Genomic DNA, 21,461 nt, shown 5'->3' with positions numbered 1-21,461 from the left:
TTTTAAATTATATGACATTTTAAAGTTGAGGAAATGACAGTGGTTTATTGGTTACAGCTAATACTACCAACATTAGTGAACTAGCTGCTAACTAAAAGGTGTGAAAAGAGGAAAGGAGGTAATTAGTAACAGTGGTATACAACAAACTGAATCCCTTTGAACAAAAATGGGGCTTTACCTTCGGCAGTCACTGTAAGTGTAGCTGTGCAAGTTGCTTCTCCAGCACTATTTCCTGCTTTGCAAGAGTATTGGCCAGCGTGCTCTAAAAAAGCATCTACTATTATCAGCATAGCTGTGCCTGTAGACTCATCAAAATGGAAAACTATATCTTTTGTTGGCAACATTAGCTGTTGGTTATGAAACCATTGGATTTCTGGTTTTGGCATGCCAGAAACCCTGGCTTGAAATCTGACTGATTCCCCGCTGCATACCCTGCAGCTTGAAATAGGCTGGATAAAGGTGGGCTCCTTCTTAAGTGAAACTGATGAAGAAACATGCCATTGGGACTTTGATGTAACTTCTTCAACCTTTTTAAATCCTGAAAAGAAGCATGCCAACTTTTAATTTCTTACCCTACGCTACAATCAAAGTTCTCTCTCTCGTAATTTTTTTTTCTTTTTGGCCTGGCAATTTTACAATATGAATCACTAATTCCATAGTTTATAAATTATATTGCAAAAATAAAAATAAATATATTTCTGGTTAAATAACACTAAGAACCACAAGCTTAAAATAACAAACCCTCTAGATCATTTTCTGTTCTGAAATTTGCGATCAATATTTTCAGAATGCATAATAGTGCAAATTTATTTTCTCATTTGCACAAATCTGGTGCATGCCCTTGTTTAAGATTTTCTAACGTTTCTTACATGAAAACATTTTATCAATACCAAAACTCTTTAGAGATCTTCACAAGGCAAAGGCTTGTTAACGGAATAAAAATCTGTTTAACAGACTTAGGTTAGGGACAAGGATTCTACCTTGTTTGAGGCATGCTGGATGCTGCTAATGAAAAGAATTGAAAGGTGAAGTGCATGGAATGTTGCAAAACTGTGAAACAAACTACACTGTGCATGACCTATGTCTTGGAGATGCAAGTGAATGTTGTGGACATTGTAAGATGATATTGATTAATTGAATTAAAAGACATGACATGACATGACAATGACTCACATATATTTATTAATGAATATTAGTATAGGCACACAACTGATTTTAAAACATTATTTCTTTTTCAATTGCACATTGTACCTTCCAACTTCAAGTTAGCAGTACTTGTCACTTGGCCTATAGAATTACTAGCAACAAAGGTATAAATTCCTTCATCTTCTGGATAGGCTTCTGAAATCTCCAGCTGGCAAGTGTCTTCAAAATGAGTGATTCTAAAGAAGCGAGATGGCTTGATCTCCTTATCTTTGCAATACCAAGAGATTTTCAGATCTGATCAAGTAAAATAAAAAAAGAAATGCAAGATTAAGATACAGTGTCTGTAGGTAAATGCTTTAAAAATACACAAAGTAGAAATCACTTATATCACAGCTTTTTGAAGTTGAATATATAATGTACAATACGACTTGTTTAAAGACATGTAGCTTATTGGTTATTTTATATTTCCGGCTTGGTAGTATGTGGAAGGGAAAACTTATTTTGTTACTGCTACATTCAGTGATTAACTGGAAATCTGGCTCTCTCTTTCTTCTTCTGGATATCTTTGAAATAGCAGAGGCAGAGTAGGCTTTAAATGTTGCCAGTGAGCATGAAAAATGAAAGATCTCAGCGACTATATCTTGGCATCATATTTTAAGTAGAACTCTCCATTGAGAATTCATCTGTGAGGGTAGGTGAAGAAATATGGAAGGATCAGCTCAGATGCAGGAGCTCAGCTGATGGCTGTAGGAGCATAAGGGAGAGCAGAGGTTTGTACATGGGAAAAGGGTAGCATGGAGTCTGTGCCTTTGAGCCAGGCAAAGAGGTCTGGTGGCTGCTGGAAGTGACTGAGAAGGGGAGGAGTTGGATACTGGCATAGGAAAGGAGCAGAGGAAGTTGTAGGGAGTCCATTTTCCTTTCATTTCCAATCATGCTCCATTTTGCAGAATCTGATGCATGCTAAGACACATGAATATAGGTGGCTCTTTAGAGCTGCATCCACAGTATCTCGGACAATTTCCCTGTATTTTGTTTTTTTTTTTTTTAAGTGCTGCAGCTATTTATTATTATTATTACTGGAGAACTGATTTTATTTTATATTTATCTTAAATCTCAAATTCTCATTTAAAACTGATCATCTAGTAGGCTACAAAATGACTGAGCTGATCCAAACAATTCAAACAAATGACAATAGTCATCTGTTCTCTGAGGAGGGGAGTGCATGGCTTATTTTTCTATCTGAGTTCTGAGAAATCTCCAGTTTTTTATATCCCTAACCCTCTAGACCTTAGGGCCAGATCTTCAGCTGGTAGTAATCATTGTAGCTGAGGATCTGTTTTAGTTGTACTGGCCTGTGTGAAGCTTTTTAATGCCAGTCCATAACTGACAAGAAAGGTCACCATTGAGTCCAGTGAGATACCTTCTTGTCTCATGCATGAAGCCTGTTGTTTTTCCCAGATCTTATAGACCTTGCCAGCTTGGGGAAGAAGAGGATAGCACCAGTCATCAAACCTGGCAGTGAACTACATCACTAACCACACTGATCTGGCATATACAAAGTATTTTAATTCTTTTTACTGCTGTCATTGTAATAAAGATACAATGTTTGCAGGGAACAGTACTGTAGCGTACACAATTTGAAAATATGTTTTCATGCTAATATATTAGTTAAGCTAATATAAAATATTTTCAGGCTGTATTTGAGAAATATCCAAATTCATTCATATACAATACAAAAAGAGCAGGAACAACTCCCCATGTGCTGTGCTGCAAAGGTATCTCTCAGTCATCAACATGCACATAAAGATACACACACAATTGTGGCGTGCTTTACATAGCTGTAATTAAGATGTCAGTTCCAGTATAAACTCTCATGTGTATTTTCTGAGTCTTACCACAATTTTTATCATGGAAGCAGATTTGTTTTCTAATCTTTTTCCAACTCAAGAATTGCACTTTTAAGTGACAGGAATGCAAAAAGAGTAGATGCTACTCATTTCATGCACATTTTTATAACTAAAAAAATGATTTAAATCTGGGCTTTGGTCCAGGGGTTCTCAACCTTTTTCTTTCTGAGCCCCCAACATGCTATAAAAACTCCACGGCCCACCAGTGCTACAATAACTGGTGTTCTGCATATAAAAGCCAGGGCCGGCATTTGGGGGTAGCAAGCAGGGCAGTTGTATGGGGGCCTATGCCACAGGGATCCCTGCAAAGCTAAGTTGCTCAGGCTTCGGCTTCAGCCACAGGTGGCAGGGCTGGAAGCCCCGTGCTTGACCCCTACCCAATGGGGCTTCAGCTTTGTGCCCTGGGCCCCAGCAAGTCAAACACTTCCATGCTTGGAGGCTCCCCTGAAACCTGCTTATGGTCCCCTAAAAGGCCCTGGACCTCTGGTTGAGAACTCCTGCTATAATCTACTTTAAACTCTTTGGGACAGGGACTGAATCTTATACTGTTTTATGCTAGGCACCAGGTATCTCTACAGTAACATGTGAATGTTTTATTATTATTATTAATAGTTTCCAAGACTGTGTGGAGTAATAATAATAATAATAATAGTACTGCAGATTAATTTATCAAACTAGCTACTATGGCATCATGGGCAAAAATGTTAGTTATCAGATGCTATTTATTTAATTAAAACATGGTAAATTTATATAAGGAAAGTCTATTTTGAATAAGTGTAAATTAAAAAAAACAAATTCTGATGCTGGGATAAAACAAAAATGCTAATTTTCATATATTTTTAGTTTAATGTTTCCATGAATGGTACTGAAAATGGTACATCCAGGGGATATTAAGGGTTTCGGGGTGAAAGTCAAGGCAGATTTTTGACCTGTTTCTTTTTAAAATGTCAGTAGGTGGCACCAGAAGCTTTGCTCACTGTTCATGCTCATTTATAGGACAATGCTTTCCTTAGCATTGCAGTTAGGGCTTTAAAGCTCTGCCATATCACTGCACTGACCGTTTTAAATGTCATGTAGCAGACAGTACTCTGAAAAGCATTATGAAGGTTCACATCTGATTAAAAATGTCAGAACTACTGAGCCCATGACCACCTATTAAAACACTGCTTAGCTTCAGGGGACTCTTAAATTTCATGTCTGTTGGCAGCTAGTTGCCAGTCAATTATACAGCCAACACTACTTCGTACGTATATCTGATAGTTACACAATTCTCATAAAGGTTGATTTCAGCTCGTATGCTATTAGATTTGCTTTGAGATAAGCTGAACAATTCTGATATAACAAAAATTGTATACGATTTCATTAAACTAACCTGTCCCTGTAACTCTGCACTGAAAACAAGCAGATTGTCCCTCAGAAGTAACAACATCTTGAAGTGGTGTTAGAAGAGTAGGTGGATAAACTGGCACTTCTAGATCAGGAGAAACAACTTCTGGGACTAAAGGAAGAGACCAAAAGTTTAGACCGTATGGAAGAGCATACATCACAAAATATTGACAATACCATTTCAAATACACTCTAAGGAATATGGGAAACCTACCTTCCACTGAAAGTGAAGCTGAAGTAGTGGCAACTCCATAGTCATTCTTTGCTTCACACGTATAAACTGCTGCATCTTCAGGGAAAGTCTCAATCAACAATAGAGTGTATTCTTGTGCGTCATGAAGAAACTTGCATTTAAAGCCTGCAGATAGCTGCTGCTCATCTTTATACCAGGAAATTTTGGGCTGTGGTCTGCCTGATATTATAGCACAAAAGCGGGCAGGTTTACCAGATTCCACGGTGGTGGGCTGAAGCTCCTGAATAATATGGGGTGGCTCTGGAGCTGCAGATTAAAAAAAAGGGGGATCTAAACATGTGTTGCTTATTGAAATTATTAAAAATTTAGTAAGATCTTTTACTCTGCCAAACAAAAATACTATTGTCAAGTGGTCAGAATCCACAGTCCTTATTCATGCAAAGTTCCCAGTGACTGAGGATCCAGTTTAGTATTTCTCACACAACAAAGTCTTCCCTTCACTTGACTGGGGGATTTTCTTGGTCAAGGGATACTGAACTGGGGCTGGAATAAAGATGACTCAAGAAAAAATGTTTTAAAACAAATAGCTGTTTTAGTGTATAAGATTTTTTGAAAGATGAAATTGTAAAAAAAAAATCTCTGAAAACTTAGGTTGATCCCTCAAATACTACATATTTGAGATATCAAAGTTAAGGGACTACTGCTTTATTTACTTTACTTGGAAGTAAGAGGATTGACTGGCTTAGGTAGATGCAGAGATAAGAAGTGCTATAACATTTTAATCAGTTATCCATTTCAATGGAAAGAGTGGACAGGAAGCGGTGACGTAGCACAAGCAGCCCCAACTGTCCGGGGTTCTCTCTCTGAAGTTATCCCAATTTTACAGTATTATAACACCAACAAGTTTTCACAGAGATACAGAAAACACAGGATAGGAAATGCAATGATGAGCAAAATGAATGTCCATGCATACTATTAGAGACATAAAGTCGGTGAAGTAATATTTTTGTTTGTCTCACCAACAGAATTTAGTCCTACTGTCTCTCTCTAATATCTTGGGACCAAACATGGCTACAACAATATTGCAAACATACATACCATTAACATAAAGAATAATAGAGCTTCTGTTTCTTCCTGCTACAAAGGTGTATTCCCCAGCATCGCTGTATCTTGTTTCAGTGATGCTCATCTGGTGGATTCGTCTTTCCACAACATATCGATATCTTTCCTCAATCTGGAAATTGATCTCAATGCCATCCTTATACCAGCGAGCATCAACATCATCTTCATTGACTTCAAATTCAACTACAGCTCGTTGTCGTTCAGTGACCTTTTATCAAGTAGAATAAATATTACAAATAGCACCTGCTTTTACAGCTGCCCTCCTGCTTCACTAAACCTTATGGGGGAAAACTCAGGAGGCTCTGAATTCTGTCTCTGCAGCAGGACACAGGATGTCTACTACTTGGTGCACCAACTCAAAGTAGCTATATAGGCCTGAGAGCTGCAGATGTGCTCTCCTCCACCCACTTATTAATGTCCTATTTGGATCAATGAGAAGAAAGTTACCTGTCTGATGAGAAGTAGGTGTCTTTAGAATCCCTAAGGCCTTTATCGTGGTGATGAGGGTGGCCCATCAGAATATAGTGGGAGGCCCCGACTGCACGACTATTGCTGTTTTTTTTTGCCGGGGGGGGAGTGATTATCTCATATAGTTTAGGTACACTCTTACCCCTGGCTCAATATATCCCATTCATTAGTTGTTGCTCTTTCAATGGTAAAACAACAGAACTATCAAGATTGTATTCCCTTTGTATATACTGTACCTGAACATCTTTATGGATACTTCTGATACGAATATCACGACCTTCCACAACTAAGTTAGCACTGGACATGTTTCCTCCTGCTACTACAGTGTACTGTCCAGCATCAGACATCTTTGTGGAAGAAATGAGGAGGCGATGGACAAATCTCTCCCTCTGAACTTTCACTCTAAAGACAACAGAAAGACAAAGAACAGAGCTATTTTTCTGAAAAAAATATAAGGAATACTAGGGTCTTGTTCAGAAGAAAAAGATTACCTGTCACCAAGCTGGAGTTCCTGGCCATCCTTCATCCACTGCACTGAAATGTCAGGTTCTGATATTTCACATTCAAAAATGGCTCGTTTCTTCTCTACAACCTTAATGTCTTTAATGTGCTTCCTAAATTCAATGTGTCGAGCTAGGGAAATACCATGGATATACGATCAGCGCTGTAAACATATATCAGGAGGGCTATTACATTCCTTAAATATACAGACTATGAAAACAAATACCTTCCACATATAAAGTGGCTGATGAAACAGCTTTCCCAGCAACAAAACTGTATTCTGCAGCATCACCAAAGTGGACATTCCTTATGGCAAGAGAATGTGTAAGCTTTTTAGTTCTTATCTGGCATCTATCAGTTGATTTTATCTCCACCCCATTCTTTAACCACTTGTATGTGATGCCTTCATAGTTGACAGTTACTTCAAATGTTATTGTATCTTTCTCTTCAGCATTGATGTCTTTCAGCATGGATGTAATCAATATAGCTAAAATAAAAGAAATAGCCATATGGTTTAAGAATGTGTCTTAACAGGAACCTGAATTGCTTCATAATCCTTTAATCAGATTGTATTAAGACTAAGGTCCTTCCTTCATTGGTTTTGCAAAATATTATAAAATAAGCCATTAATTGAAAACTTGGCTTCTTGCATTTAGCACAAAAATTACCAAAAAGAGAGTGCATTTTATTTGGAAGTTACTAATTTTTAATAGGTGTATTTGTTTTTTTTATCACATATTGTTGTAAAATCAATAAGGAAAAATATAAAACCAATGGAAAGCTCATAGTGACTTGAATAATCTTATTTTCTGGAAAAAAAAAAGTTTTAAGCTCAAAACCCAAACAAATGCCAAAAACAAACCATATCACTCTGTAGTTGTATAGCGCCTTTCATTCAAGGACCTCAAAATAATTTAGAAAAGGGAATATTCTCATTTTATAGATGGTGAAACTGAGGCACAGTGCAGCTAAATGACTTGTGCAATATCAAAGAGACATTCTGTGTCAGAGTCAAGATTTGAGAATTGAATCTAGGAATAACATTTTCAAAAGTTTCTGAATGATTTAGGAGCCTAAGTCTCATTTTTAAAATGTGATCTAGCCACTTAGAAGCCTAATCCTTAATAAAAGTCAAAGGGACTTTGAGCTCATAAGTGCCTAAATCTCTTTTGAAAATGGGATTTAGGCTCCTTAGGTACTTCTTTTGAGAATTTTACCCCCGTCTCCTGATTCCCATATTCCCGCTTCAACCACTAGATGGAGTGTGTTTCAGTTTATATTGAACACAAAGAAGCTTTAATCATATATTAATATCATAACTATTTTGGTAATAGAAAACACTCTGGTTAATTTTTATTTTCACTTACGGTTCACTGTCAGAGTTGCACTGACTCTGTCATTCCCACAGACAAATGTATATTCTGCAGAATCTTCACTGCTTGTGTTAATGATATTGAGCTGGTGGAGTTTCCCCTGAACCACTATTTTAAACTTTTGACTCATTTCAATTTCCACACCGTTTTTTAGCCATACAGCAGGTACATTGAAATGAGATACTTCACACTGAAAGGAGGCAGTTTTGGTCTCAGGAACCTCAATACTTTTCATGGTCTTTGTAATATGTACAGCTATGAAAAAACAAGAGAATGAAAAAAAAACCAGATAGTATTGTCTTTTAAAATCTGTTTATAAAATTGGAAATGCAAGGAGTAACAGATTATCCTGTATAAGGACTAGTTATAATACATGAGCTAGTGTGGTGTGAAATACTTACTTTCCACAAACAGCTTTGCTTTGCACTCCAATTGCCCTACTACAGCTGTGTATTCTCCAGCATCAGAGGGAGATATATTCTGCAACATCAGCTTGTGAACTTTCCTTTGAGAGAGCATTCTGTACTTGTCACTTGACTTAATCTCAACATTTTTGTGGAACCATTTGATCGGTATGGTATCATGGGAAACACTCAATTCAAAGGAAACAGTGGCATTTTCCAAAGCAGTCACATCCTTTGGCTTTTTGATTATCTTAACAGCTTAAGGAAAAGAATCACAACAGTTTATTCATACTTGTGATTTCAATTTTAAATCAGTCATTAGATTAATTGCTGAAATGCTCACAAATTGACTTACTTTCAACGTGGAGTCTGGCACTGGCACCTAACCTTCCAAGCTTAAAATTGTAAATGGACTCATCAGTGATAACACAATTTTTCACTTGCAGTGTGTAAACAGTTCCTTTTACTGTAATCTCATATTTATCATCTGATTTAAGTTCAATGCCATTTTTGATCCACTGAACTCCTTTAACATCAGGATGGGTAAGTTCCACAGAAAAAACTGCATCTTGTGTTTCTGTTACAGTTAGGTTCTTTAGTGTCTTCTTTATTTTAACAGCTAGAAAAACAATTACCAATAAAGCTGAAAAAGCAAACTGAAACTCAAAGACAGTTAAATATTGTCATTTTACAAAACATGTTCTGATCCACTTTTATTTTAAGATCCAAAGACATACACTTCACACGCCTATCATGGTCACCAGCCCCCGCCATCCCCCCAAACCCCCTCCCAAAACAAAACAGCATTTCCCAGCAGCTATAGGCATCTAAGATTAACATAGCTTTTCTGTATTTAAAATGCTACTACATAATTGGCAAATGTTGACGTTTTAATGCCTTACAGCATACATTGAATATGTTTTTATCAAAATATTATGTTAAATTCTAATATGGAACATCCAAAAATTGTATCCGTTTATTGCCTCAAACATCATGCATTTTAAATACAGACAGTTTGTAATAATGATGATATATATCCAGGAGCACCAACAGCTTTTTTGGTGCCCTGGGCAGCGGAAGGTCCCGCCCCCGAAATACCGCTGATGACCGGGCAGCTGAAGATGCGGCCGTTGGGGTCACCGCCCCCCAAATATCAGTGGCCTAGGCAACTGCCTAGGTCACCTAATGGATTGTGCTGGCCCTGTGTATATCATACTTAGCTTTATTTTGTATTTTAGGTCCTGAGCCAAAGGACATTGACCTCAATGATTTTTGAATTAAGCCCTTAAAAGTATCAAATCAGGATAGAATTACTGACCTTCAACCTTCAATTTGGCAGATGTTTTTGAGGATGCCACTTTGTAGGTATATTCACCCATATCATCTAGCTTGGTAACTGGAATATTAAGTCTCCTCTTTAAGCCATCCGATTCGCTTCGGAGTTGATCGGTCATAGATAATGGTTTACCATCCTTCAACCACTGGCCATCAGAATCAGGATTTGCCACCTCACATTCAAAAACAGCTTCTTGGGATTCAGCCACTGTTAGATCGGTGAGAGGCTTTGCAATGGCACCACCTGTTGGGAAGCAGAAGCATGAGTTATTTGTTCAGTGTTTCAGCTGTCTCATTAGATTATTTCCCCCCCATACTGAAATGCAGCTTTGCTGAAATCCACTGGCTACATGGATTCTGAGGACAACATACTGCCTTCATTTGTGCATCATTCTACATTATGGTCCCGATTTAACAAAGCATTTAAACACCCCCTAAGAGCTGCTGAATCAAAGCTGAAAAGAGAATAGAAAAAATAAGAAAGAGAAAGAGAGACAAACCTCAGGAAAAAGAAGAGAAAAGAAAAAAGAGTAGAGAAAGGTATAGCAAGAGCAAAATTGCCAGGTGTTGTTTCAAAATATGTAAATTGCTTATTACATTGGGCACATTTTTTTAAAATCAAAGTATAACACTTTTTGCGATTTAAGCCTACTAACCTGCTACTATAAGCTTCCCAGACGTTTTCTTTGCTCCAGCGTAAAATGTGTATTCACCTTCATCGTCTTTCATCATGTTGATGACTGTCAATTTATATATTTTGCCACGTGCTTCAATTTTGTATTTAGGACTAGGCTTGAGCTCTTGGTCTTTGAAGTGCCATAAAACATCAATACTTGCATGAGATAGCTCAACCTCAAAGGATACATTCTGAGTTTCAGTGCATGTGATGTCATGAAGGCCTCTAATAATCTGAATTTCTGTAAAACAAGTTCATTAGAAATGTTAGTCACCACCACTTTGTTATATTAGCAAGCAATATTTTAAGAACTACTGTGCATCTTAACGAATACCTACTTTCTACTGTAAGATTGCAACTGGTTTCAACTTTGCCAACCATTAGTTTGTATTGTCCTTCATCTGATGCATAGGTCCTGGTAAGCACTAGCCTTTGTTTAGTGCCTTTGCAGACAGCTTGTAGACGGTCATCAGGCTTTATCTGTTGATCGTTTAGGTACCATTTGGATGAAGACACATCAGGAACTGAAACTTTGCATTCAAAGACAGCTTTTGTTCCTTCAATAGTGTGAACATCTTTTAGTGGCACCACTATGTCCACACCTGGCAAGTCACAAAAATATTAATGTAACCCCCCCTTAAATTAACAAGAAATAAAGCAAACAAATTACCACCCATGCCTTTGAAAAAACATTGGACTGGCTAACAATAATCACTTACTATAAACAGAGACTCGTCCAGTGGTTGAAAGAAGAAGACTGGGAATATTAAAGGAGTAATTTCCACTATCTTCCTTTGTTACATCTTCAACTAACAACATATGTGACTGCTTGTCCAGCACAACGTGCACACGGTCATTTGGCTGAATTTCAATACCGTCCTTCATCCAGACACCTTCAACATTTTCTAGGGAGACTTTAACTTCAAGTTGAACAATATCACCCTCACAGACTTTCTGATCAGTAAGTCCTTGAAAAATAGTTACAGGACGAGCTATGAAATATGAAAGAAAAAGAAATTAATCCTCACAACAGATAAGCAAAATAATTACTCTTAAATCTGTAGGAAAGAAGGGGTATGTGATTAGAAAGGCTTACGCTTCATTTTCAGTTTGCAACTGGTCTTTTTGCCATCTACAACAAAGCTGTACTCTCCTTGGTCTTCCTTACCAACATCTTTAACAGTGAGAATTTGGCGACCACGCCGGGATGTAATAACGTATTTACTATTGGATGTGAGCTCCACATCGCCACAATACCATTTCCCCTCCACATCTTCAGGGGAAATCTCGCATTCAAGCTCGCCTGAGAAGGACTCTGGGACTTCAATATCCTCAAGTTCTTTAACAAACTCAACAACGGCACCTGCATTAGAACATAAACATTCACAAATGATTTTTAAAGAGTTTTATGAAACATTTCTTATAAAAACATTTGGTTTTAAAGATGTAAACTTGGATTTAAATCAAATATTATTTTTAAACCCTGAACATAAAATAATATTCAGGCTTTCATGTTGCATTAAAAATATAAACATAGTGTAAATATTTCTTCAATGTTCTATGCAGTAAAATGCATGCTGCTATGTTCATTAGTGATAGCTAATTTCTTCCTGGAAGATTTCACTATAAAAACATTGAGTGATAATAAAACTTTCATTCCTACCTTCAACAATAAGTTTAGCAGTTGTTTTTACAGTTTCATCTTCTACCAATGCACAGCTGTAGTCCTCAGCATCTAACATGTCAATCATTAGTACAGAAAGAAAGTGACCTTTTCTGTCAGAGTGCATCCTGTATTTGTCTCCAGAAAAAATTTCTATTCCATTTTTATACCACTTCACTTTGATAAAGGGTTCTGAGGTTTCACATTCAAAGGTTGCCATGGAATCTCTCTCTTTAGCAACAACATCTTGTAAATTTTGTGTGAAACTTATCAACTGTTTGGCTGCAAAATAAAAAAATATTGAGAGTTGATAACCTGTGGACTACAAAGATAAACACATTTTGTTAATGAACAGAGTACATTAAAGGGATTTATATATTACCTTGTACTAGCAAGAAAGCATGGCTTGAAGTTTCACCAGCTATATTGATTGCTTTCACCATGATGCTGGCAGAGTCCTCAGCTGTTACATCTCTGATGACCAATTCACAAACATTATCTTCAGGCCAGTACCAATATATCCGATCAGACCGCTCAATCTGTACACCATTTCTGAACCACTGGCATTCAGGGTCTGGTTTCCCTACTACTCTAACACGGAAATGTGCATCACTACCTTGGGCTACTGTCTGACTCTGAATTCGTTCAAGTATCTTAGGAGCCTCCATACTTGGACTAAGCTCAAGCCTCTCTGGTTTGATAGCTGGAATGGTGAGTTCGCCTTCAGCAAGAAGTACCTTCTTCTCTTCCTCGGTTAAGTCTTTAGTCCAGTGAAGAAGTTCCTCTTTTGTCTTTTTAAGCATTTCTTCATATGATTCATCTTTTTTGCGAGACTTAAGCTCCACAGCAGTAATGGCTTCATAATAGCCCTCCTCTGTCCTACGCTTGAATTTACTGCGCAGCTCTTCAGTCTCTTCCGTTAGCTTCTCGTGAGTGATTCTCTCAGCCCTTTTTAGCTTCACCACCTCTTTGGTAGTTGCCTCAGCAGGCTTGTCTACCTTTTGCACTTCAAAGAGAAGTTTGCCAGGCTCTGTTGCTGCTGGCTCATGCCTGGGTTCAGGGGCCCGGCGAAGGACAGATCTGAAATCTTCCTTCTGTTGGATTTCAAGTTTCACTTTATGTTCCGTTACCCCCTCTGGATTTTCTGCTGTAATCTTCACTTCACCTGTATCGTATGATTTGCAGTCCACAATATCCAGGTAATAGATACCATCATAGCGGAGTCTAAACCTTTTGCTTTTACGAATGAGCTGCCCATTGAGATACCAATTGACTTTGGGTTGTGGATAGCCTGTGACACGGCAGCGAAATCGCGCAGTTTCACCCTCCAGAACTCTTGCAGGCTCAGGGACCAAAACTATTTCTGGCATTTGCTTCTCTTTTTGGTCCTCTGTCACTCCAGCAAGGGCCCCTTCATGGGCCATTCTTTCCATCTCTTCAATTCGCTGCAGTCCCTTCCTGCCTTCCGGCAACTGAGTTTCTTCCACAAGGCTTTTCTCATCTTTAACGATAAGAGTAGCCGATGTGTGGTCAGTACCATATTTGTTACTTGCCCTGCAAGTGATCACTCCACTGTCTCTAGGATAGGCTACTCCATAATCCAGACTGCAGTATCCAAATTCATTAATCATGCGGAGTCTGTTGGCTGCCTCCAGGGGCTTGCCATCATGTAGCCAATCGACCACCATAGTGGGGTCACCAATTGGTGTCAGTCTGCAGTCAAAATGAGCTGGTCCAAAGTGCTTGAGCCTCAGTGAAGTGAGTTTCTTCTTAAAGAACGGCTTTTGTTGTTTCTCTTTGTCATAAAGGTCTCCCTCCTCCCATTGTTCTTGACCATAACGCAAATGGAGAGGCTCAAGCTCAGGTGCTGCAATCTCCTTTGCTCTGTATGTTCCCCTTGGAATGATTAATTTCCTTTCTGGTTCAGGTTCTGCAAATTCCACTTCGACATTTACCTTGCACCGTGTAGTGTCGCGCCCCGCTTTATTGATAGCAGTTGCGGTATACCATGCAGCATCATGCTTGATAGTGGACTCAATTTTAAGTGCAGCTTCTCCTTTAGTTCCCTCAATTCTGAAATATTAAAAATATATACATGATTTTCTCACATATCTCCTTCACAATTAGGTTCCATCCCAAAACCCTTAAGCAGGCAAAATTCTAGTGGAAACAAAAATAATACTTAATCATGGTAGTGCCTAATGACCAGCCAAGAACGTGGCCTCATTATGCTAGGCACTGTATTAACATAAAGTAGTAATCTTTAGTGATTTTGAAATCAGTACAAGTTTCATCTATTAGAGGACTGTAGATAAAGAAAGCTAGTGGAGGGTCTTTTACTATTCGGTTTTAAGTTTTATTGAAACTTACATAATATAAATGTACAGAAACATGCAAAAGGCAGGCCTCAGCCTGTAAGTTATTGCACACATTTAGGCCAGATTCAATCTTCATTGCAGTCAATGGAAAGACTCCCATAGTCTTCAAAGGGATCAGGCCCTTAGTACTCACAATGGGAACTCTCAATTCCCATCTACTACATTCTTTGGGAGTTGGAGACACTCAGCCAAAGCTAGGAGGCACTTAGTACCTTGCAGGACCAGGCTTATTGATATCTTAACATGTCATCTTTTTAGGAAGCACTTACTTGATCTTTGGGTATTTATGAGGTACAATGATATCGCTGTTCTTCAACCATACAATGTCAGGATTAGGGTTACCAGTAGCTTTCACTGACATTTTCAGTTTAGTACCTTCTTTGACACTAACATTCTTCAGCCTTTCTACAAAATGTGGTTTCACAAGATGTTCTTGAGCTGAAAGAGCAATAAAGAAGTGATCCGACACAGAAATTGAAATAGAGGTTTCTATACATAATAATTATAGAGTTCTTTCCAAAATGTGCAGAGTAAATACCTTCCACTGTCAAGGTCATAGAGATCGTAGCTTTGCCTGCCCTGTTCTGAGCAATAACAGTCCATTCACCAGAATCATCAGGACTAGTATGGACAATGATCATTGACTGTGTGCCATCTTCTTTAACTACTATTTTATGAGTATAGTCATTAACAACTTGTTGACCTGCAGAAATAGACAATTTTTTTTTAAACCCAGTACTGTTTCCCAACATGGAAAATACTATATTTTTTCTAGATAATTATACTATGAAAATAAATTGAGATACCATTATGAAACCAGTATGTTTCTGGCATGGGTCTGCCAACTACTTTTAGGTCAAATCTCGCCGTCTGCCCCTCTGCACATTTAAAGGAACTAGGTTTCAACACAAAAACTGGCTTATACAATCTCTCCAGTTGTCCTTCATCAGTTTCATCTAGTCTGCGGGCGGGAGAACGAGATGGAGAACTACGGGCTGGAGAACGGCTCGGGGAACGGGGAGAAAGAGACCTGAGGAAGGAACAAAAAAGCTGTGCTATAGCAATGATGCCTAGAACCAAGCTAAAGCAATATATAATTCATCTCCTATGCCTAGCATTTTAAAACATGTTAAAATCAATTTACCTAGGGCAAAAGGTGAGGTAAAATGATTATTTGTAGTTTGTTTCCTTTTGTCTAATCAATATGAAGAATCTGTGCAATGTCAAATAATATTACAATTCTATACTTACAGCAATATTTATTTTTCACATACACAAACACACACACTGTGTGCAGTATACAGATACACAGAGTATTTATCTATAACTGGATGAGTTCTCTGACCACTGAAATGTAGCAATCTCTGTGGTGGAAAGCAAGAGCTGTTTAACAGTGTAGTGCACAATAAGTAAAATCCCAAGTGAGGAGCAATATATTATTTAAATTGAGAGGATTTAAGTAGACAGGGTGTGGTTACTAAGGTTATAAAACCAATACCTTGCTTAGACCTATTATCTAGAAGATGGTACCTCCAGAATCACATTGCCCTATAGCAATGGGGATTTGGTTCATATTGACCCACAGAACAAAGTACCACTTACTGAATCAACATCAGTACTTCCAACAGCATGGAGGGCTGACAGTCTAAACTTGTTTAGCTTGGACTACATGATGGGATCACTAGACACTGTTTATTTGTAGTGGGCTGGAATGAACATGAGACTTGTGTATTACCCTGTACTTACCGATATCTTTTCATAACATCTGGTGCTGGCATATAACCTGGAGCTCCAACTGGTGCAACAGGTTCAATGTACAGCTTTGCAGAGCAAATGGCATTTCCTTTAACATTGCTAGCAAAGACTGTATAAATGCCTTCATCTTCAGGCAACACAACAGGTAAATGTAGACTAGCGCTGCCATCTTGCAGAACTTCCATGTAGTAGCGCTCTCCATGCTTAATGCGTTTACCATCCTTGTACCACGCAATCTGCACAAATAGTAAAAATTGGAGTGAACCCTCATGGAGATTAGAATACAGTAATGTGTACCCATGTAGGTTACTTAAGACTCTGCTAGGTCTTTCCCACTACTTTTCAACTATTGCACAACCGTAATCAACATATAGTTGGCAAAAAATTTTACTTGAAATAAGTAAGAGTAAAGAACAGCTTGTTGCAGTGACCCATGATATGAAAATCAGTATCCAATATAAAATACAGCATTGTGATACAGAAACAGAAACAAGCCAGACTGACTACTAAGTGACCACTTCTCTGTGACACTCTGTGATGCCTGAGTAGCGCAATATGCCATAGCATACTGGTGAATCTAGCACATTTCCTTATCCAGAACCATTGCACAAATCTACAAAAGGGAAACTCAGCTTGATGGGAGAACAAAGGACTGAAAAATGTACATTGTTTTTGGAATTTGTGGTTTTCTAGCTGAGTAGGATAAAAGAGGGGTTCTCTGACAGTGAGCTACCACATTCAGTAAGTTTCTACATATAGAAGCAGGCCTGTTTCATAGGTAGATATAATTAAAAACAATGTCTGTGTGATTTATATTATACATTAATACACATTGGTATACCTTGGGTAATGGATATCCAGTCATCTTACAATGGAAAGTAACAGCCATTCCCTCAAATATTCTATAATTCTTTAATCTTAAATCAAATCCTGCTTCAACTGTTTCAGATTCAGGAATATCAACCACCATCTCTTCTCTGTCTTCCTCCAGGAGTTCTTCTAAGGTGGTCTTAATAATTCTGTATTCAATTTCTTTGATAAGTCTTTCTTCAAAGGAAGAAATGTGGAATTCCTATGCAAAAAGAAAACAGTTTTGTGATAGATTTTGTAGAACAAACTTTACAGAGTTTGTACAATAATTGACTTCTGACATTTGTGAAACTAAATAAAAAGACTTGAACTGCTCCAATCAGTCCAAATGACTGAAATACTTACCTGTTCATCTACAAAAGTCCGGATCTGCACAGTGTCCTTTGCCATTTTCTTCCTAATTAGAGCTTGTTCTTTTTCATATTCTTTTTCATAGTCAGCATACAAAATAGCTGGGGCTATCTCAGCCACTTTAGGTTCTTGTACATACGCAGTCACTTGAGTTTGGTACATCATTTCTTGTTGCGATTTTATGTAGACCTCATAATCAGCTAGGAGTTAATTACACATTAATTCTGGTAAGCCACTGTCCATTTTTACTGGCATAAATGTAGAAACAAGCTGCAGAAGTTATCAATTAGTATGTATTATTTTAAACAGTTTCAGGTGATGGTGGAACAAGTGCACATCCTGATGCTCTGTGAGAATCATTACAACAGATAGACGCTCTACCCAGTCTTGATTAAAACTTCATAATTTATATGTTTTAGGACAGGTGTTCTTAATTACGGACCACTTCTAAAGAGAGAGCTCATCAGCTCTCAGCCTCCTAACCATACCTTACACCTTCCCTCTGGGAACTACGGTACTTGATGAATATCTATGCAGATATCTAAATAGTCTAAATTAGTTTCTTTTTCTAAAGCACATCTCCCAGCTCCTTAGTTAGTTTCCTTTCCTCAGAACCCCAGTGCCAACCTTCAAAGCCCCATATACTGTGCAGAATATTAAGAGCTCTGCAAGAGGAGAGGCTCCTGTAGCTATGCTGAATAGGAGAGTTTAAAACTCTGCATGAGCCTAAGGTTAAATATTCTCTCCCTCCTGCAGAAATCCTCAGTGCCACAGAAAAGTAGCTGTAGGCACTCTTCCTCCTGCAGAGCTCCCAGTACCTTCTCTTTCTCTGGGGTAAGGAGAGGAGCGTGCAAGGGAGCTAGGCCCATGTGCCATTCCTTACCATCTGCTTCTACAGAAATGAACACTTTGGGTGAAATCCTGGCCCCACTGGAATCAAAGGGAAGCCAAGATTTCACCCTGTGCCCTGCAAGTGGTTCTGTACATCATTGTGGTTTGAAAACTGCTATGAAAGTGCCCATAGATTCAGGACCTCCTTTAGAAGACTCACTTAAAAGAAGAATGCCTCCATTTTGAAACTATTTAATGGCTCAGAAAGAAAAAGAAGCTACTGCAATACCTCAACGACCATTGTGACCAGTCTGTTTTTATTATATCAAACTGAATGGCACCAACTTGCTAATCTTAAAGCAAGCTTAAGAAAGTCCAGTCTTATTCTTCCATATTTTATCACTAATTTTTTTGTTAATCCTTCCTCCCCCACTATCCATGCACATACATATACCTTCTTCCAGTAAAGAGGCTGATGCAGAAGCTTCTCCATGCTTATTGCGAATAACAATAGTGTATTCTCCGGCATCATCAGCAAAGGTCATCGAAATTTCAAGTCTGCATTCCCCAGTCTCTTTTTTGTAACTCACTTTGTGTCTTCAGGAACATAGAAAACACAAATTCTCCATAATTCTGATTAGCAGAACTCTTAGCACATTTACTTTTTGAAAGATCTATGACTATCTACTCCTCGAAAAAGCCAATGTTTTAATAAATTTTTAGGCCAATATCAACTCAGTGGAATAGTAGAACAACATAAAAGAAATAACAATACTGTAACCAGAGCTCAATTATACCCTATACCTATAATAATAATTGAACTCAGAGACAAAAGGCAGTACTGAAGTCTTGAGGATTCCATTATCATATACAATATAGCCTTCCCAATATCAGAATTTTTATATACAGGGAGCTTTATTTTTGGCAACATCATTCCCTATAGGTGATTATATCATGATACATTTCAAGAGTGCCAGAAAATGTACTCAAATGGCTCCTTTACTAAATATTTCCTCAATTCTATAGAATACTGCAGAGAAAATTCAAACCAAAGTGTCTCTCTGTTTTCTATAAATTAATGTGCATGTTGATTTTTAGCTCAACCTTGTATTTATAATTGTTTTTCTAGCCTTTTAAAATATATGTTTTATAACCCACCAGAGGAAACATTGCATCCATAACAGAGAAGAATGGCCTGATGGGTTTCAAATACTTATATGTTCAGAAACTTAGGGCCATATTAATTCCTGATGACACCACATTGAAATCAGTGGGGTTACACTAGGGATAGAATTAGTCCACAGCGGATCACTGAATTCTAATATGTGTCAAATCTATGGAAGTATCTTTTGCATATCAGAGAAAGAACAATGTTTAAGTAGCTTATATACCTGTAACCAGTAGTAAGAGGTATCCCAGCTTTTTTCCAGTAGATGTGTGGCTTTGGGTTGCCGCCAATTTGGCACTCAAAAATGACACTTCCACCTTCAACTAATTTCTGAATTACAGGTTTGGTTATAAAATAAGGAGCCGCAGCTTCTCCAAACACTTCTTGTTCTGCAATAGTGACATCTTCCATTACCACATCTTTTGATTCCATATAGCTGGAAGAAGATTTCAAAGAAGGCAAATGAGCTGATGCAGAAGGAAATCATAAATAAATAAAATGGAAGTAACTAATAATTACAGTAGGAGCAGTCTGCTTAGAAAAGTAACTTTACCGTTTCTCTTCTGTGACAGCCTTCACAGAAACTGCTTCTCGGCTCTCAATATCCTCAGAAACTGTAAGAAAAATATGATAATGCTGATGCCAAAATATTTTAAAAGTGGACAAAACAGCTAGGAAGGAGGGTAGTTTTGCTGGCTGACTTTAAGGCTCAGGTACTTGCACTGGGACAGTGAATCAGGAATCTTAGCTTGCTCATAACTGGCACCCAGGTGACATGGGAAGCTTCCCTCCTGGCCTCTTCAACCCAGCCTGGCTGTAACAGTCATAATCAACATTCCTGAGCTATTTAGTACCCTTCACCCTTAATGTTTTTCTCTCTTGCATATTATTGGGCTGTGCCATTGTTGTTTCTGTGGTATTTTCCAATCTGATATGACCTATATGGCCAATATAGTGGGGCATGGGACGTGGGTGTGCCGTAATGTTCCTTTGGTATGTGGGTTTTGGATTGTCTTGAATATAGCTCAGTAACAAAGCAAACTCTCTCTCCTCCTCTCATATACTTGTGATGATCCTTGAGTATGCTTACAGGGGCCCTTACCATTTATTCCTTCCATGTAGGATTGCATTTTTAGGAACCTTACTAGTGCGAGATGGTCTTGACACTAGAGGCTGAAATATTTGTCACTGATGGTAGGGAGTAGGAGGACCCCAGAACAGCTGGGAGATGGGGAATATGTCTATCTCTTCCTCAAAATAGGTATCAACCCATCCATTATCTGTAGTGATGGGACTAATGTGAAGGGTGGCAGGCCCACGTATCTCTGAGTGAAAACAGGGATGGGGATGCTGCAGGTAGTGTACAATACTAATGGATAGTCCTTGATTTTTGCCCTAGGCAACACAAAATCTTTTATTAGGTGAAGAGACTAGGTGGGAGTTGCTGGCAGGTTTAGCAGCCCTGGATGCTGCCATGGGCAAATCAAGACATCTGCAGCTGCCAGAAATACTAGCTCCTGGGTATAGAGAAGTTGTAATGAAGCCATTTTGACTGAGCAAACTGTTTGTATTCTTGATGTGAGAAATCTACTTGCCCTGCACATGTAAGTGGCATGAACTGCTGACAGTTCCAGCTGCATTTGTAGCAGTGCAAGTAAATCTTCCACTGTCTTCTGCAAAGGCTTCACGAATCACAAGGCGAGCAACTCCTGCTTTGAAGGTAATCTGGAAGTCTATGGAACTCTCAATCTGATAGTCTTCTCTGTACCATGACACAGTCGGGGCTGGATGGCCAGAGATGTAGCACTCCAAAGTGACAGATTCGCCTTCAATAACAGTAATGTTTTTCAGACCCTGTATCACACAAAAGTATTTATATAATGAATATGACTCTTCACTAGTAAATAAATCATTTCAACTGTATCATAAAACAG

General features: G+C 38.3%; 1 protein-coding gene across 50 annotated transcripts in view; it reads right to left on the bottom strand.

Moving 5' to 3' along the window:
- The window catches only part of TTN (titin), a 312,200-nt gene that overhangs the window by 268,982 nt on the left and 21,757 nt on the right, over positions 1-21,461 (bottom strand). For all 50 annotated transcript variants that reach the window (XM_050916743.1, XM_050916742.1, XM_050916769.1 and 47 more), the window contains exons 16-42: positions 21,123-21,381; positions 20,081-20,141; positions 19,751-19,963; positions 18,814-18,956; positions 17,523-17,728; positions 17,149-17,379; positions 16,299-16,543; positions 15,359-15,582; positions 15,091-15,255; positions 14,822-14,990; positions 12,557-14,247; positions 12,175-12,456; positions 11,608-11,874; positions 11,231-11,503; positions 10,850-11,113; positions 10,492-10,752; positions 9,819-10,079; positions 8,856-9,119; positions 8,498-8,758; positions 8,091-8,351; positions 6,950-7,210; positions 6,714-6,855; positions 6,459-6,624; positions 5,731-5,962; positions 4,654-4,938; positions 4,426-4,551; positions 1,252-1,440 (exon numbers count right to left, since the gene is read on the bottom strand). In XM_050916743.1, coding sequence (XP_050772700.1) covers positions 1,252-1,440; positions 4,426-4,551; positions 4,654-4,938; positions 5,731-5,962; positions 6,459-6,624; positions 6,714-6,855; positions 6,950-7,210; positions 8,091-8,351; positions 8,498-8,758; positions 8,856-9,119; positions 9,819-10,079; positions 10,492-10,752; positions 10,850-11,113; positions 11,231-11,503; positions 11,608-11,874; positions 12,175-12,456; positions 12,557-14,247; positions 14,822-14,990; positions 15,091-15,255; positions 15,359-15,582; positions 16,299-16,543; positions 17,149-17,379; positions 17,523-17,728; positions 18,814-18,956; positions 19,751-19,963; positions 20,081-20,141; positions 21,123-21,381 — 7,402 coding nt within the window. The remainder of the gene's footprint in view (positions 1-1,251; positions 1,441-4,425; positions 4,552-4,653; positions 4,939-5,730; positions 5,963-6,458; positions 6,625-6,713; positions 6,856-6,949; positions 7,211-8,090; positions 8,352-8,497; positions 8,759-8,855; positions 9,120-9,818; positions 10,080-10,491; positions 10,753-10,849; positions 11,114-11,230; positions 11,504-11,607; positions 11,875-12,174; positions 12,457-12,556; positions 14,248-14,821; positions 14,991-15,090; positions 15,256-15,358; positions 15,583-16,298; positions 16,544-17,148; positions 17,380-17,522; positions 17,729-18,813; positions 18,957-19,750; positions 19,964-20,080; positions 20,142-21,122; positions 21,382-21,461) is intronic.

This window comes from Gopherus flavomarginatus, chromosome 10, assembly GCF_025201925.1.
Source record: "Gopherus flavomarginatus isolate rGopFla2 chromosome 10, rGopFla2.mat.asm, whole genome shotgun sequence".
Taxonomy (NCBI): Eukaryota; Metazoa; Chordata; order Testudines; family Testudinidae; genus Gopherus; species Gopherus flavomarginatus.
Note: the sequence above shows the minus strand (reverse complement) of the source record. Positions and strands in the feature narration are given on the sequence as shown.